Below are 17,252 nucleotides of genomic sequence, written 5' to 3' on the forward strand. Positions count from 1 at the left end.
CACATTCTTAATGCCACATAGATGACATCAGAGCTTCAACACAGGGTTTTGTGAAACAAATGATAGCTGCATCATATATATTGCTAAGAGGGAACAATTTAGATATGTCATCAATGTAGTTATGACAATATTAGTAAAGTTTGCTTGACCATGGGCTTCTTATCATGTAGTTGTGACCAGATCACTGAATACAAGTGCAAACAAATGCTTCTTCAAAGTGTTTCACTGGAGAGGAATCCCCCCTTGCACCCCCTTTACTGGTATAATCAACTCCAAGGTGCCGCACTTCAGAAGAAGGGCTGTAGCAACTTACAAAATGATTGTCCAGTAGTCAGGCTTCAGACAAGCAGTCTTCAGAGAAGTGATCCATGACCAAACAACCACATCTAAAGAAAAATTAGTGATACAGAGTGCAGTTTAATTCTTGCTTCTCTACTGCAGAGCTTACCTAAGTGAATGGTGCCCTGATGTATAGTCAAGCTTCCCAAACATCTGTGTCAGGTAACCATGCTGCTTTAGAACATCCATCCATGTAGGGTAATCTTTCTCTAAGCACTTGTAATTGTTCCAGGATTCAGTTAAATGAGCAAACAAACCACTCCAGAGAGCTATAAAACATAATAACATAAGGAGAAGTTAAAAGGCAACTGTGTCTATAATTCCATAACAACAAAACAGGAGTTCTCAGAGTGATGCAGATTTGAGATATACTTTAACTGTAGCACATTTTAAATAACACTAAGATAATATTAAGCTGCAATCACTAAAAGGAATACTCAAAAACTGAGACATCAAAATGCCAGCATCAGCCTTTGCATGGCATTGGTCAAGGTACATGACACTGTTCTGTGTGCTGGCAGTGTAAGGTACATACCATTGCCATATTACTCTACAACATCCTGCAACAGTGAAACATGAAGAACATAGTACAGTTGTGTACACTTACCATAAATGTAGATGTTCGAGTGTATTCACTATTGCAGTCCTCACATATGGGTTAGCCGGCTCCCGGTAGCCCTCAGTCAGCCTGAATACCAGAGTCCTTGGTATATGACATTGGCTGCCACCGGTTGTAAAACTGATGTCAGTACTTCAGGTATAAAGGGAGGCAGCCAACGCCATTTCCTCAGTTTTTCTTGCCTTAACTGTCAGGAGCCCCCAAAAGGAGGCTAACCCAGGAATGGTAGCACCCTGGACACGTTATACAAGAAATAAAAATCTATAGTCTGTGCCTTAGGAAAAAAGGGGGAATGGAGGGTGGGAAACCAGGACTGCAACAGTGAATACACTCGAACATCTACATTTATGGTAAGTGTACACAACTGTACTATGTTCTTCATGTTTCACTGTTGCAGTCCTCACATATGGGTTGATTCTCAAAGCCCAGTAAGAAGACAAAAGGGGGAGGAAGGATCACAGATTAAGGGTTGGCAAGGAGGCCCTGCAAAACTGCAGAGGCAAAACAAGCCCTGGATTTAGAAAACAAAGGTAGACTGTAATGCTTTGTGAAATTAAGGACAGAAGACCAAGTAGCTGCTTCTAAAATGTCCTTAGTAGGCACACCTCTCAGAAAGGCTGCAGAGGTAGAGGCTGCTCTAGTAGAATGGGTCCTAATACCCTGAGGGGGAACCTTCCTATGCTGCAGGTAACAAAAGTGAATACAATGAGCAATCCATTTGGAGATGGTTTGTTTTGAAATAGCTTTACCCTGAGCCCCACAAGCAAAACTAACCAATAACTACTCAGATTTTTGAAATGATTTAGTCCTAAGTAAAATCTCAGCTGTCTATGCACATCAAGAGAGTGCAGAATCCTTTCCTCTTTATTTTGGGGATTGTTGAAAAATGTAGACAGGTGAATAGACTGGTTAAGAGTTAAACTGGAAACCACCTTAGGCATAAAGGAGGGACTGGTTCTCAGAGAGACCCGATCTGAGTGAAAAATACTGAAAGGTTCTACTACCACAAAGGCTTGCAGCTCAGAAACCCTTCTAGCTGAAGTAATAGCTAAAAGGAAAGCAGTCTTCCAGGATAAACACTTAAAATCTGCAGAGGCAGCTGGTTCAAAGGGAGGCAGAGTAAGTTTTTCCAGGACAAAATTAAGATCCCAAGCAGGAGTAGGAGCTCTTCTGGGAGGTCTAAGATTACTAGCTCCCCTCAGGAACTGCTTCATCAAGGGGTGAGAAAAAATGGGTTGCTCAAAAGGACAATGATCTGAAATTGCTGAAGCGTGAATTCTGATTGAAGAAAAGGAAAGTCCACCATTAAGCAGTCCTGCTAGGTAGTCAAGAATGAGGGAAAGAGAAGGTTGAGAAGAGTCTTCTCCTTTAGCCTGCATCCAAGAGCAAAATCTCTTCCATTTATCTGCATAGGATTTCCTGGTGCTAGGCCTCCTGGCCTCCTGAAGAACGTCCTCCACCTATTGGAAAAGATTTAAAGTATTAGCCAGGCAGTTAAATGCATAGTTTGAAGAGGAGGATGAAGGAACTCCCCCCCCCCCCCCAAACCAACAGATCTGGTACCAGTGGAAGATGCCAAGGCTGAGCCTGGGAAAGTCTGCGAAGGAGGGGATATCAATGCTGCCTGGGCCAATCTTTAGCTATCAGAATAGCCTTTGGTTTTTCGTCCCTTATCTTTAGCAGCAGTCTGGGAAGAAGAGGCAGAGGAGGGAATGCATAAACTGAGAGATGTGTCCATGGGAAGGACAACGCATCCACCCCCTAAGCTTTGTTGTGAAACTCCCTGGTGCAGAAAGTTGGAAGGAGATGATTGGTGTTACAGGAGAAAATATCCATTTGTGGGGTGCCCCAATGATGAGCGATGCGATGGAAAATGTCCCTGTTCAGCTCCCACTCGTGAGGATCCAGAACATGTCTGCTCAAGTGATCCACCAAGGAGTTTAGCCTCCCTGGAAGATACTGGGCTATTAGATGTATGCCCATGGAAGCTAATAATGACCATAGTCTCATGCTTTGTCTGCACAAGACATAAGGGTGAGTCCCCCCTGCTTGTTGATGTACCACATGACTGTGGTATTGTCTGTCCTGATCAGCAGAGTCCCAGGGTAGAGTAGGTCCTTGAAAGCCAGCAAGGCCTGCTGCACTGCCATCATTTCTTTTATGTGCAGATGAATCTGCTGGGTGCTCCAAGTCCCCTGTATGCCCATGCCCTTCAGATGAGCTCCCCCATGCAACATCTGAGGCATCTGTGGTGAGAGTCTGGCTGGCAGGCGGTGGGCAGAAAGGCAGACCCTTGTTCTGAGAACAGGCTGTCGCCCACCAGAGGAACTTCATTTGTAGACAGGGAATCATGGGAAGAATCAAGCCTAAGTCATGTGTGTGTTGACACCAAAGATTCTTGAGGTACCATTGAAGTTTCTTCATATGCAGCCTTGCATATGGGATCATCAAAAGCCATAAACCCCAGTGCTTTCAGGAATTGCCTTGCAGAGAGCTGGGTCATGCTTGCCAAGTTCATGAAGTAAGCAGAACGATCTTCTTCCTTCTGTTGAGGGAGGAATACCCTCTGGGTGGCTGTATTCAGACTCGATCCCAGGAAAACTATCTCCCTTGAAGGAACCAACTTTGACTTCTTTTCTTTGAGAGTGTAATCCAAAGAGGTGAGAATATTCTTCATGAAATCCAAATCCAATCCAAATCCTTTTTTAGTTGTTCTGGGGAGTTTGCTTGAATGAGACAGTCGTCCAGGTAAGGATAAATCTGAATGTTTCTCTGCCTGCAAAAAGCAATGGCTGGAGCCAGGCACTTTGTTAAAACTCTGGGAGCAGTAGATAAGCCAAAGGGCAGTGCAGAGAATTGAAAGTGCTGCTCCCCAGCCCTGAAGCAAAGGAACTGCCTGCAACTTTCCCTTATTGGGATGTGCAGATAAGCCTCCTTGAGATCCAAAGGTACCAGCCATGAATCCTTGCCCAGCATTGGTAGTAACTGTTGAAGGGTGAGCATCTTGAATTTGGGAATCACCAGAAAAGTGTTTAGAATGGACAGATCCAGAATAGGGCGCCAGGTGCCCCCTTTTTTGCGTACCAGAAAAAGCTCTGAATAAAAACCTAGGCCTGCCTGATTTGCAGGAACTGGCTCCATAGCCCCCATAGTCAATACAGAAGAAATTTGAGTTTCTACCTTTGCCCTGAGAGTTCTGGGTATGTCTGGGTATCCTTGTAAAACAGGGAAGGTGTGAAAGTAAAACTTGTAACCTTGATTTACTATATTGAGCACCCATTTGTCGTCTGTGATGGTAGACCATACCTCTGTGAACCTGGCCAACCTTACCTCCAAAGGAAACCCAGGGTTCGCAGAGGTAGGCATAAGAAGGCCGGAGTCATTGAGAATGTTTGCTTTGGGAAGCTGGCTTAGAACTCCCCAATTTAGCAGAAGAAGAATGCCATTGTTTAACCCTTTGAGGGGCAGAAGCCTGCCCTCTGGAAGATATGAAACCCCTAAGCCTAGAGTGACCCTGCTTGCCAGGATCAGGAAAAGACCAGTTCTTGGAAGGATAATGCCTACTAAACTGAGGAGGCTGAACCTGAAGGAAATCTTTCACAGCTTGCATAGATTTTGCTTTAGCCTCCAACTTCTTTAGTACCTCCTCAGCCTTATTACCAAAACGATTGTCTTTGTGCAAAGGAACATCCAGCAATTTAGATTTTACTGGTTCAGAAAGAGGCTGCTCCCTGAGCCAAGCATGCCTTTTGATTATGGAACCAGTGGCTGCTGCTCTGCAGGAAGCCTCCAAAGTGTCAAAACCACAATGAAGTGCATGCTTATTAACTAAAGTGGCAGAATTCAGTAAGTCTTGTAAATCTTTGTTCTCCGTCATGGAAGGAACATCCCCAAGTTTAGCTTTAATAGCCTCCAAAGTATGCATGTGAAAAAGACAATTCACGGATCTAATGGCAAGAGTTGCAGAGGTATAGACCTTTTTACGCCACCTGTTCAAGGCCCTAGACTCCTTATCAGAAGGCACAGGGTTTTTGGCAATAGTAGCCTTAAAACCCTTGGGGCCTTGAGAAATAATTTCTGGATCAGCAGTAGGGTTTTTAAAAAGGAATTGATGAGATTCAGGAACCCTGTAATACCCATCTGGATTTCTGGGGGCAGGAGGAACAGAATTAGGAGTTAAAGAATTTTCCATGAAAACATCATCCACAACTTCCAAAACTGGAGATATAGCCAGAGGCTTATGCTGTGGTAAATCTAGAAATTCCCTGATTCTTTTCTTAGACTGTGAGAAATCCAGACATTCCCGTTTAAAATTCTCCCTAAGAGTATTCAAAGTATCCCCAAAGGAAAAATCTTCTGGAGGGGAGGCAGAAGGGATACAGTCCTCAGCATCAGAATCCTCAAAGTCAGAAAAAAGTTGAGAATTTCCTTCTTCACCAGCAGACATACTGGAAATCTCAAAATATGAGACGGACAGAACATCAGGAGATAACTCCCTAGCCCTCTTTGAAGGGGGGGTGATGACAGCCCCTAATCAGGGAAAGAAGATCACCAGCCATTTTTACCAACTGGGACTGAGGTACAGGAGGGGAGGGCGATGCCTGCTTGTGAGTAGGTTTGCGGCTGGAAGGTTTACTAGCAATCCAGAGGTACTCAGGAGGCCTAGCAACTGCAGAAGTCTGAATTAAGGTAGTCGGTTTGTTTCTGGTCTCATGTCAAAAAGAAGAGGAGTCAGAAGCCGGTACCTGCAAAGCGGCTCTGGACCCATCTAAGGTGGCGACAGGCGGAGGGTCTGAAGATGAAATAGCAGCCTGCGATATGGAGGACTCTGTATAGGTCTCGGCAGAGGCTTGCGGCTGAAAATCTGCGGACTGCAGGTGCTGCGAAAGTGCCTCACTGACTACCGCTGTGCTGACGACCAATTTCACCGGTGCGTCGTCAGTAGATCTAACCCTAGGCCTGTCACAGTCCTTGTCTTTACATTTCCTAGGCATATCCGAAGTCGGAAGACCAGCAGATGCCATACCGATGAACTTAGGCCGGACTCTGAAATGCTTATACAAAATCTTAGCTCTACGGCATATGGTACGCGGGTTACAGGAAGCACAGAAATCACATTTAGGGATGCCGTGCTCAAGGCCCAAACAAGTTATACAATAGGAATGGAAATCGCAGTGCGAAATCTGTTTTCCACAGGCAAGACAGTTATTAACTCTATCTGACATTCGTTAAAGCAAGAAAAGATGATCCCCAATGGGGTACTAATCTGAAGGGTCAACTTGGTAGTCGGAAAGTGGAACAAAGGTAAACGGCTGACCGGCACTAGTGCGAATTGCATCTGCTTCGGGTTCCACAGCAAGAAAGACTGAGGAAATGGCATCAGCTGCCTCCCTTTATACCTGATGTACTGACATCAGTTTTATAACTGGCGGCAGCTGACGTCATATACCAAGGACACTTTCGGGCCAACTGAGGGCTACCGGGAGCCGGATAACCCATATGTGAGGACTGCAACAGTGAAACATGAAGAACATCATACATTACTGTATTACTTTAAGCTGACATTTATGCTGAAAATTTCCATAATACTGTAGTACTTCCTTGGCAATCCAGTGTTCTCCACAATTCCAGTCACACATGTAGAACTAACTGCACCTGTCATCTACACCCTCAGCATTCATCAGAGCCTTTATCAACTGCCCAGGCTATACTGCCGAGGCACAGGCAAGTCACAGACAAACCAAGTGTATTAAGATACTCTGCAAAGTAAAAAATAAAAATAAAAAAAAATGAAAAGAGAAGAAAAAATACTCTGCAAAGTTATTTACTTTTAAGTAAATTATGGAAACATCAACATATACTGGTGAAACTAACTCTTAATATGAACTGGTAGCTTTTTGTCTTCTGTTATGCAAAGGAGGTAATACAGTCAGCAACTCAAAATGACAAGTACTGTTACAAACATATTTCCAGTCTTGTTCAGTGACAAAAGAAATGACTATTTACCATATGCATTAGCACTAATCTAGAGCACACAATTCTTTACAATCATGTATTGAAACAAAGTACTGAACAAGGCTTGCCCAAGATTGGTGAACTGTGGAATACAGACAAGCAGACTGGTTGAAAGTAAATTTAGATGTAATACTTGAATGTACGCTCTAAAACTGCGGTGGTGGTGCTGCGGTAGCGTTGTTGCCTGACAGTTAGACGTTGCCCGTTCAATTCTCAGTTAGAGCGTCTTCTGTGTAGCGACATGCGTGAATGGGCATTCCTTCATTGAAGGTTGTGCGTTAGGCCTGGCAAGCCAGTACGTAAAAACCTACTGCCAATCATTAGTGGACCGGAGTTCCACTGTGGCAACCCCTAACCGGGAAAAGCCGAAAGATACAAACAAACAAACTTGAATGTATGCTCTGTGTGCACTGACACCTTATTAATGGAAACTATGTAATTTTATTTTATCCCTCATTTCAACTTTACGTGTTATCCCACTGAGTTAAATGTGCAAAGTACATACTAAATTAAATACATAAAAGAAAATGGAGAAATAATATTGTCTGTAGCCTACAGGTAGCAGCAAGTTGATTCATCATAGTAACAAATCTGTGTTCATAGGAGGTCACTAGGCTAGCCATGTTATACCCTTGTTCCCTTACTGACCAAGTTGCATGGTCTATATTTGCAGAGCAAGTCTAATCAGCACCGACTGCCCTTATCCAAGAGGGACATAGGTGACACCCCTGGGGTAAATTTACAGTCTCCCATCCAGCTGTCTAAGATACGCTTAAATAGGGTTATTAAGGAGCTCTGTTTTACATGAATTTGGAGTTTGTTCCAGAGGGGTGACAATCTCTGGGAGACATACCTGTCTGTCCAGCATGTCCTGTTAATGTCGCAGGCTAGGTTAATATCCCTAGAGCGAGTGAATCTGGTCCCATTTGACTTGCAGATGTGCAGCATTTCCATTAGGGCAGGACCCAAGACTGCTCTGTACATTAGGCACAAGTCACCTCTCAGCAGCCTATAAGATACAGAGTACAGTGGCAGGGCCTTCAGTCTGTCCATGTAGGTCATGTGTTGAAGGCCCTGAATTTTCTTGGTGAGAAATCTCTGATGTCTCTCCAGGTGCTGCAGGTGTCTCATGAGGTACATACAGAAGGGATTATTAATGGTCTGATGAGGGATGAGCACAGGGGAGTTATAACATCCTTAGCTCTGGATGCGATGCCTTTGCGTATGAGATGTGCAATGTAGAAGGCCTTCCTTACCACTGTGGACACTTGGTAAATGAAGTTAAGTTTGCTATCAACCTGTGTTCCCAAATCTCTTACCAAAAGGTTTCAGCTAAGAGGGGTACTGTTAATATTGTAATTTGCAGAGAGACTTCCCCTTTGCTAAAAGGGATAACACATTTTTTTGCATTTAGTTTAAGTCCGTGGCTTTGACACCAATCATTTGTCTGTGTAAGCCCTTTTTTTAGTATGTCAGCATGGTTGGGGACTCGATGATTGCACCCAGTTTGCAGTCATCGCCGAACTTGGTAAGCCACAGGCCATTTATTTTTGCCTGGACTTCTGAGAAATAGATTCCAAACAGTAGGGGGCCCAGCACAGATTCTTGTGGTACACCACTGGTAACTGGTCTGCTGGTGGAGGTGGAATCCCCAACTCTGACTCTATGCATTCTGTCAGTGAGCCAGTTGGCTACTACCCATCTACTGACATATGAGTTAATTTCCAGCTGGGTGAGTTTCTCAATGATGCCTGAGTGGGGTATTGTGTCAAAAGCATTGGCTAAGTCAAAATAAACTGTATGTACTTGTTTTTCCTTCATCCGGGGTTTTGGTGACATTCTCGAAGAACTCCACCAGGTTTAATAAGCATGATCTATACTTAATGAAGCTGAACTGGGTCAGGGCAAGAGTTTGAAGGTCACCTTTGCCTTTGTTGATAAGGTCCATGATGATTTTCTCTATGGCCTTGCAGATAGGGCTGGTTAGGTGTATGGGTCTATAGCTTCCAGGGTCGGTTGATGGATCCCCTTTGTGCAAGGGAATTACTGTTGCAGTTTTCCACTCTGCTGAGATAAAGACAGTACTTAGACTGTGGTTGAAGAGCATGCCAAGTGGTTCCTCTAGGTACTGTTTCAGACCATTTAGAAGGCAGTCTGGAATATTATTCGGTCCCACAGAGGCTTTGTTTTTGGCCATGGAGAGTGAAATTATGACCTGCTGTTTAGAGATACCAGGTAGAGGACTGGTGACAGGTATGCTTTGGGGTATGTTTGGTGGGGAGAGGAGGGTGAGGTTTTCCCCAAATCTGTCTGCTAGCAGGTTGGTGATGTCCTCAGGGTCAGTATGAGTGGTACCGTCCACTACTAGTTCGGCACAAAGCTGGGCCTTCCCTTTTAGATTTCTGACACAGCTAAAGAATGCCTTGTGGTTATGCTTAGCTAGGGATGCTAGTTTAGCTTCATAATTGGCTTTAGAGGAATTTACAAGATACCTAATTCCCTGGTGAGTCAATTCCCTCTTGTTCTTGGACATTAGTTTCTGCCTCTTGTTGTATAACCTATTTATGTTTCATGTCCGCCACAGTGGCTTGTTTTTTTCTGAGGATCTCATGTAATCTAGCAATTCTATCTGCTGAGAGCAAACTGCTGTATAATGGACAAAAATATATTTTCTTAAAAATACAGCTATCAAAATTACCCCTCCATTGTCTTTTTCAGCTACTGCTATTTTTATATGATACCAGGACATGGGAATTTAAGTACTGCTTTCAGACCATAACTTCCTCTTTCAAAAACAACAGCTTCCCTTATCAAATTTATACAATCAGTCCATCAATAAATAAATAAGTAGTACAAGTACTCCTAGTTTGTTACACAGTAAAATACCTCAAAAACACCTCATTATGAGGAACAATCCTCAGTTTTAGTCTTATAAGTTCATAGGTTAATAAGAGATTACTAAACTAATGGCTCAGCAGCTTTTACAAGCCTATACATTATTACCTGGATTTACACAGATTTTCAATACATACAGGCTAGAGGATGGCTTAGATGTGTGCCTATGCCTTTGAGTATTTTACCATTCCCATCCAATGATTCAAACTGCATTTGAAGAGGGTTGGGGAAAGGCTGTCCTTCACATGAACAGGTAAGCTTGTTTCAGAGAAGGGATAATATCTGAGACACACATCTGTCCTTCCAGCATGTTTTACTCAAGTCACAGGCCATGTTTAGATCCTTGGATCAAGTAATCCTCATACTGTTTGCTTTGCTAATGTGTAACAGTTTCATCAGGACTGGATTTGAGAATTTCTTTCTATGTTAGGCATAAACCATCTCTTAATAGTCAACGGGACACATAGTAAAGGAATAGGGCTTTCAGGCGATCCACTTGGGACATGTTATTTCCCACCTTTTTTTTTTTTTTTTTTTGTGGAGAATCTCTGAGGATGATTCAGTTGTGTCAAATGTGTGGTCAGGTACATGCTGAAAGGTGCATTGTACTCAATTATTAGTATGATGAGTACTAAGTGCAGTGGGACTATAACCTTCTTGGATCTGGATACCATGCCTTTACATAAGTTGTGGCACATAGAAAGGCTTCCTCACCACTGCCTACCTGGTTCCACTCTTAGGGGTGTGCTATTAATGTTGTAATTTGAAGGGATATTTGACTTCCCAAAGGGTATAATTATGCATTTTTTTTTACATTTACTTTTAAGCCATGATTCTGGCACCAATTAGGTAACTGGGTCAAACATTCCTGAAGGACATCTACATCTTTGGGGGATTCATTGACTGCCCCCAATTTGCATTATCAGCAAACTTTGTCAGCCAATGGCCATCTACATTAGCCTTGACGTTAGAGAAACATATTCCGAACAAAAGAGGTCCCAGCACAGAGCCCTGTGGTACAACCCTATTTACTGGCCTCTTGCTGGATCTGGATTCCTCCGATCTAACAACGTGTCCTGTTTGTGAGCCATTTGGCATACGGACATATGCTCAATTTTGTGAGTTTATCCACAATACCTGAGCGGGGAATTTTGTCAAATGCCTGTTTTACCCTCATTCGTGGCCTTGGTGACTATCTCAAAGAAGTCCACCAGACTGAGCAGACATGACCTGACCTTGACAAAGCCAAAGTGGGTTGTGTCCAATGTTGTTGATTTCCTATGTCATTGTTTATAAGGCCCATGATTACTCTTTCCATGGCATTGCATATGAGACTAGTCAAACTTATGGCCTGTAATTTCCTGAGTTTGCTGATGGTCCCCATTTATGCAGATGACCATTTCTGTCCTCCATTCCCCACGGACAAAGCCTGTCTCTAGGATGTGGATAAGCCATGTTTCAAGCTATTTAAGACGTATTATGGGATACTGTTGGGAAGCATCAATGCCATGATTTTAGCTTTAGAGAGTGCAGTGATGGCCTGTTCTTTTCTGATAACTGGAAGAGGAATGGTGGAGGGTATTTTCTGAGGAGTAACAGGAGGACTTTATTGAACTAAACTCACAAAGTGACTAAGTGCTTTCACCCTGTTCATTCATGGGCTTCATCAGAGTCACCATTGCATTAAAACACTTCCTTTTATATCATAGCACAAGCAATGAAGCAATCAATCAATGCTGATTTTAACTTAAATAAACTGCCATCCAACCATATCAAAAATCAAATTGTATAAAATGAATTAAAAACTGTTTAGCACATTAAACATTCTATTCTACTTAACTCCTCTCTCTCCACATACCCACTTCACCACTAAGTCTGATCTATAAGACCTTTTTCCTCTTTCTATAACTTACTTTATCTGACTGCTCTTCCTTTTGTACCCTCCCTCTAGTTCACCACATCCCTCCTTTACTACTATCTTCTTTTGCACCATTCCCTCTTCTGACCTACGGTCCCTTGTGCAGTCACTCCTCTCTACTTTTTACTCTCACTCTACTTTCCCTCAATTCTGAAGCCCCTGCACTTACACATTTTGTCTTCTAGCTACTAATCTAATTATACCTTGTTTCTTTTCTTTATATTACCAACAACCTTAACTTCCTTCCTACTTACCTGCTAGATTTATTATTGTTGTTTCTCCTGTTACAACCTATTACTACACTTTTTTGTATATATAGCTGTGTACTATTCCATTGAGTACATTATGTTCTTCTTATCCATTGTATCCATAAGATTGTTTTGCTCTTTAATATTGTTAATTTATCTCTATTTGTATGTATTTGTATGTCTGTTTGGGGCTTTTCCCCTCGGGTCTTCACTGAAAAAGGGTAAATTCTTACCCAGATGGACCAACCCGGTTAACAAATGCAAAATAACTAAGTAAATAAATAATAATGCTACATAAAAAATACTTAATCATACAATCATAGCTCTCTGTTTAAGTATTGGCACTACTGAAATGCCTTAATTCAAACCAGGCTCATGTCTTGTATTCAACCTAAACTGCCATTTGTTTTTTCTGACTTCGTCTTCCAACCTAACATTCCCACCCCTTTCGTTATGTTCCACTTTGTCAATTATAAAAAATAAAAATCTCCTGAAATCTATACATAAAGTACTATGTATATATAAAGCACTACACATCTTTTTATTTTTAATATCCCTCATGTGCTCAGCAATCCTGTCCCTTCGTTTCCTTATAGTTTTTCCTACATAAAATCTCGGGCATGCTGTACAAGTTGCAACACAGACCACATTTTTTGTATTACCATTATAATGTCCTGGACATTGTAGGGTGCTATCATAACCCACAATGGAGACATAAGGGTCATCATTCATAAATTTACAGTAATTACAAGCCCCACACTTGCACATTTTGGACTTATAATACTTTTGAGTTTTTCTCTCCTGGGACTCAAATATATTTTTTAAATGTTTACCCCTACTATATCCTATTTTAGGTTTTAACCCTAATTTCATCTTCAACTCAGTATTAAAACTCGAATCCCAGAGTTACTGTATCCTCTCTACCAAGTGGGGTGTATCCTTGTTGTACTGTAGAACCATCACATCACTACCATAAGGGCCATCTGGCATATCTTGAACTACGTTCATCTCCTTCTTTAATACAGGGGCAAAAACTGTAGGTATCTTCTTGTTTATTTCCCGCTTGATTTTCAACAACATCTTAATGAGGTAACCCATATTCATAAACATACATATTAACTTAAACATTTCTTCCATAAAATCATCCTCTCAGCTTACTAATCTACATAGTCTGACCATTTGCCCTTTTACGACACTCCTTTTTTGGTGGGGGAGATGACAGCTATCATAATGTAAAAGCATATTGGAGTAGGTTTCTTTTCTGAAAACAGTAGATGTTAATCTACATTCACTATCACCACTCCTTCTAAGCAAGATGTCTAAAAAATCCATCTGTTTTTTGTGATACCTATAAGTGAATGAAAATAATGAAGCAGTACCATTCAGATAGTCAATAAATTCTTTTATTTCATCTAGCTCCCCCAGCCATAAAATAAGTATGTCGTCCAAAAATCACAGATATGGCCTTATTTTGGTCATGTAGGGGGGTAAAAGTACAAACCTTTTCTCCCACTCAGTCAATACCAAATTAGCAAATATAGAGGCACATTTAGGCCCCATTGCTACTCCTGCCACCTGACGGAAGTATTCCCCTCAAAATGAATAAAACTATTGTTCAGGACCAATTCCATAAGGTCAATCAACAAATTGATCTTTGATTTGCTATGTTAGAAGATTTATCTGTTTGGCAATGCCTAAAAAGGCACTGCAGGGCTGGAGAATGATTTGGCCAATATCTGAAAGCCTAGTGTCAACAGGTACAGACCATCCCTGGCAAAGCAGCATGGGGTGTCAATCATGTTCTCCCAAGCTGACAAAAATTGGACCCCCTTGGAGTGACACCAGTAGCTAAGCCAATTATTAAAGTCAACTATTTTCTGTTGGTATTGTGGCATCATCCTTGGAGAAGTTAGAATACTGCTCAATGGCAGGCTCATACCCACCTGTGACACATATTCTGAGAGCTCATTCATGTATTTGTTCATATAGTCCATGGAGGAGATCTTTTTGAAAATATTGAACAGCCACAACATCAAATCCCATTCCATTCAGACCAGAGCAAAAGAAGGGAGACCCACTTCCTGGGACAGAAAGGGGTCACCACAAAAATCTTGGGGGATTCCTTCTGAATCTTCAAAGTAAACTGGATATCAATGGAAAGGGAGGAAAAGCATACAGCAGCATTCCTGTCCAAGGAAAGGAAAGGTATGTCTTCCAGGCCTTCCTGTATGGAGTCCTGGAGCAGAAGCTTGCCAGCTGATTGTTCAAACAGGAGGAAAATATGTCTACTTAAAGAACTCCCCACAAATGGATCAAATCTTGGAAAACTCCCTGATCTAGTTCCCATTTTTGAGGCTCCACCCTTAACCTGCTCAGCTTGTCTACAGCACAATTTTGCTCTGAAGGAATGTAGGATGCCTACAGAGTTAGATTGTGTAGTGAAGCTATATCCCAAGCTAACACGGCTAGTCAGCAAAGGCAGTATGACCTGGTTTCCCCTTACTTGTTGGTGCATCACATGACTGTGGTATTCTCTATGACAATTCAAAGAGGTCTTGGGCACCAAAAATTAAGAGTTGAGTGCCTTGATTATGGCAAGCATCTGTTTTATATTTATGTACTTGCATCTGTCCTTGGTGTTCCACACAACTTTCATTTTTATCCCTCCTGAAACTGCTCCTCAAGCAAAGTCTGAGGTGTTTGTGGGGACTGACTATTTTAGAGCAGGGAGATAGAAATGCAGACTGGATTTAAGAATATTTGCTGTCTCCACTATGCGATTTCTCTACTGACAAACCTCAGCTCTCGGATTTGAAAGACAAAGGTTGTTGGTGTTGGGACCAAAGAGACTTCAGATATCATTGTATCTTTCTCATGTGGAGGAACCAGGGTATCATGAAAATCACTGATACCATGAGACCAAATCCTATTCCCTCACACCGACAGAACTTTGAATGGAAAACCTTAGAAACATAGCTAGATAAAGATCTATTTTTCCTGCAGAAGAAATGTTCTTTAAAGTGAGGTATCTAGTTGACACCCCAGGAACACAATCCTGTTAAAGAGTCACTAAATAACAAATGTTCTATTGGAATCCCAGCTTGTAAGAGATCTGTCACCCATGACAGAAAAAGTACTGGAAATCCAGAAATCTTGTTGGACAAGGAAATCTAAAGCTAACTAAATGTGGCAATGTTGCTCAATGCATAAACCATTTGCTCTTTCTGGGAAATTTTAGAGATAGTTCTCATTGGAAAAAATACAACTTCTAGGTGCTTGTGAGTATACAGGGCACTGTTAACCACCACTGTACAAAAAGGCTTATATACAAGCTGAAGAACGTAACTTTTAAACTAGGTTTGCCCACAGACCAATCAAATAAGCACACAATAAGGATTACACCAGCAATTCCCAACTCAGGTAGGTGAAATCAACCCTCTCCCACCACAACAGTGCAGACTTTTAACCCTCTTAATGTACAATTGACTGGTTGGAAGCGGAAAAGTAAAGGGTCCTTGTATCCCTTCTCCCTTAATTTTAGGCTCAGGAAAGAAAATTAGGAGATGGATAGTTTGGCTTAAAGTAAACTCAAATACTACTTTGGGCATAAAAGAATGATTAGTTCTGAAAGAAATCTTATCTCTCAGCAAAATTAGATAAATTTGACGTATCATAAGAGCCTGAATCTCAGATACTCTTCTTGCTGAGGTCAGAGCAATCAGTAAAACAGTTTTCCATGTTAGGAACCTCAAGTAAGACAGATTAGCTGGTTCAAATGAAGCAAGTGTTAGCTTCTCTAACTCAAAATTAAGATTCCAAGGAGGGGCCACCAGTTTGCCTGGTAGCCTCTTACGCAAAACACCTTTCAAAAACATTTTAGCATGAGAATATACTGAAAGAGAAGGATCTGAAATGGCCGATGAATGAACCAGGATAAAGAAGTAAGAAAGGCCATAGTATAGTAACTCATACAAATGTTTTAAAGCTAAAGAAGCACTAGCCATGAATGTGTGCCGGTTTTGTTATTCGCACCAACTCAAAACCTTTTCCATTTCCTTATATGATTTTCTAGTAGCAGGCTTTCTTGCCTCCATTAGTAGCTGCTGCATGACTTAGAAAACAGGTACCTAAAGAGAATTAAAACCCTATCATCCAGGCAGTCAGCTGAAGAGGGTGTATCAAACATCCCTGATCCCGTGTGAGTAGATCCATTCTGTGAGGAAGTTTAAGGTAATTGCCGCTGACCATTTCCAAAAGAAGGGAGACCCACTGCCTGGGACAGAAAGGGGTCACCACAAAAATCTTGGGGGATTCCTTCTGAATCTTCAAAGTAAACTGGATATCAATGGAAAGGGAGGAAAAGCATACAGCAGCATTCCTGTCCAAGGAAAGGAAAAGGTGTATGTCTTCCAGGCCTTCCTGTATGGAGTCCTGGAGCAGAAGCTTGCCAGCTGATTGTTCAAACAGGAGGAAAATATGTCTACTTAAAGAACTCCCCACAAATGGATCAAATCTTGGAAAACTCCCTGATCTAGTTCCCATTTTTGAGGCTCCACCCTTAACCTGCTCAGCTTGTCTACAGCACAGTTTTGCTCTGAAGGAATGTAGGATGCCTACAGAGTTAGATTGTGTAGTGAAGCTATATCCCAAGCTAACATGGCTAGTCAGCAAAGGCGGTATGACCTGGTTTCCCCTTACTTGTTGGTGCATCACATGACTGTGGTATTCTCTATGACAATTCGAAGAGGTCTTGGGCACCAAAAATTAAGAGTTGAGTGCCTTGATTATGGCAAGCATCTGTTTTATATTTATGTACTTGCATCTGTCCTTGGTGTTCCACACAACTTTCATTTTTATCCCTCCTGAAACTGCTCCTCAAGCAAAGTCTGAGGTGTTTGTGGGGACTGACTATTTTAGAGCAGGGAGGTAGAAATGCAGACCTGGATTTAAGAATATTTGCTGTCTCCACCATGCGATTTCTCTACTGACAAACCTCAGCTCTCGGATTTGAAAAGACAAAGGTTGTTGGTGTTGGGACCAAAGAGACTTCAGATATCATTGTATCTTTCTCATGTGGAGTGAACCAGGGTATCATGAAAATCACTGATACCATGAGACCAAATCCTATTCCCCTCACACCGACAGAACTTTGAATGGAAAACCTTAGAAACATAGCTAGATAAAGATCTATTTTTTCCTGCAGAAGAAATGTTCTTTG

General features: G+C 41.9%; 1 protein-coding gene across 1 annotated transcript in view; it reads right to left on the bottom strand.

Moving 5' to 3' along the window:
• ARSK (arylsulfatase family member K) overlaps window positions 1-17,252 on the bottom strand; it is a 1,632,787-nt gene that overhangs the window by 1,181,025 nt on the left and 434,510 nt on the right. Inside the window, exon 3 of the mRNA XM_044064131.1 lies at window positions 449-608. Coding sequence (XP_043920066.1) covers window positions 449-608 — 160 coding nt within the window. The remainder of the gene's footprint in view (window positions 1-448; window positions 609-17,252) is intronic.

The sequence above is a fragment of the Protopterus annectens genome, chromosome 2.part2, assembly GCF_019279795.1.
Source record: "Protopterus annectens isolate FY-2018-M chromosome 2.part2, PAN1.0, whole genome shotgun sequence".
Lineage (NCBI taxonomy): Eukaryota > Metazoa > Chordata > Ceratodontiformes > Protopteridae > Protopterus > Protopterus annectens.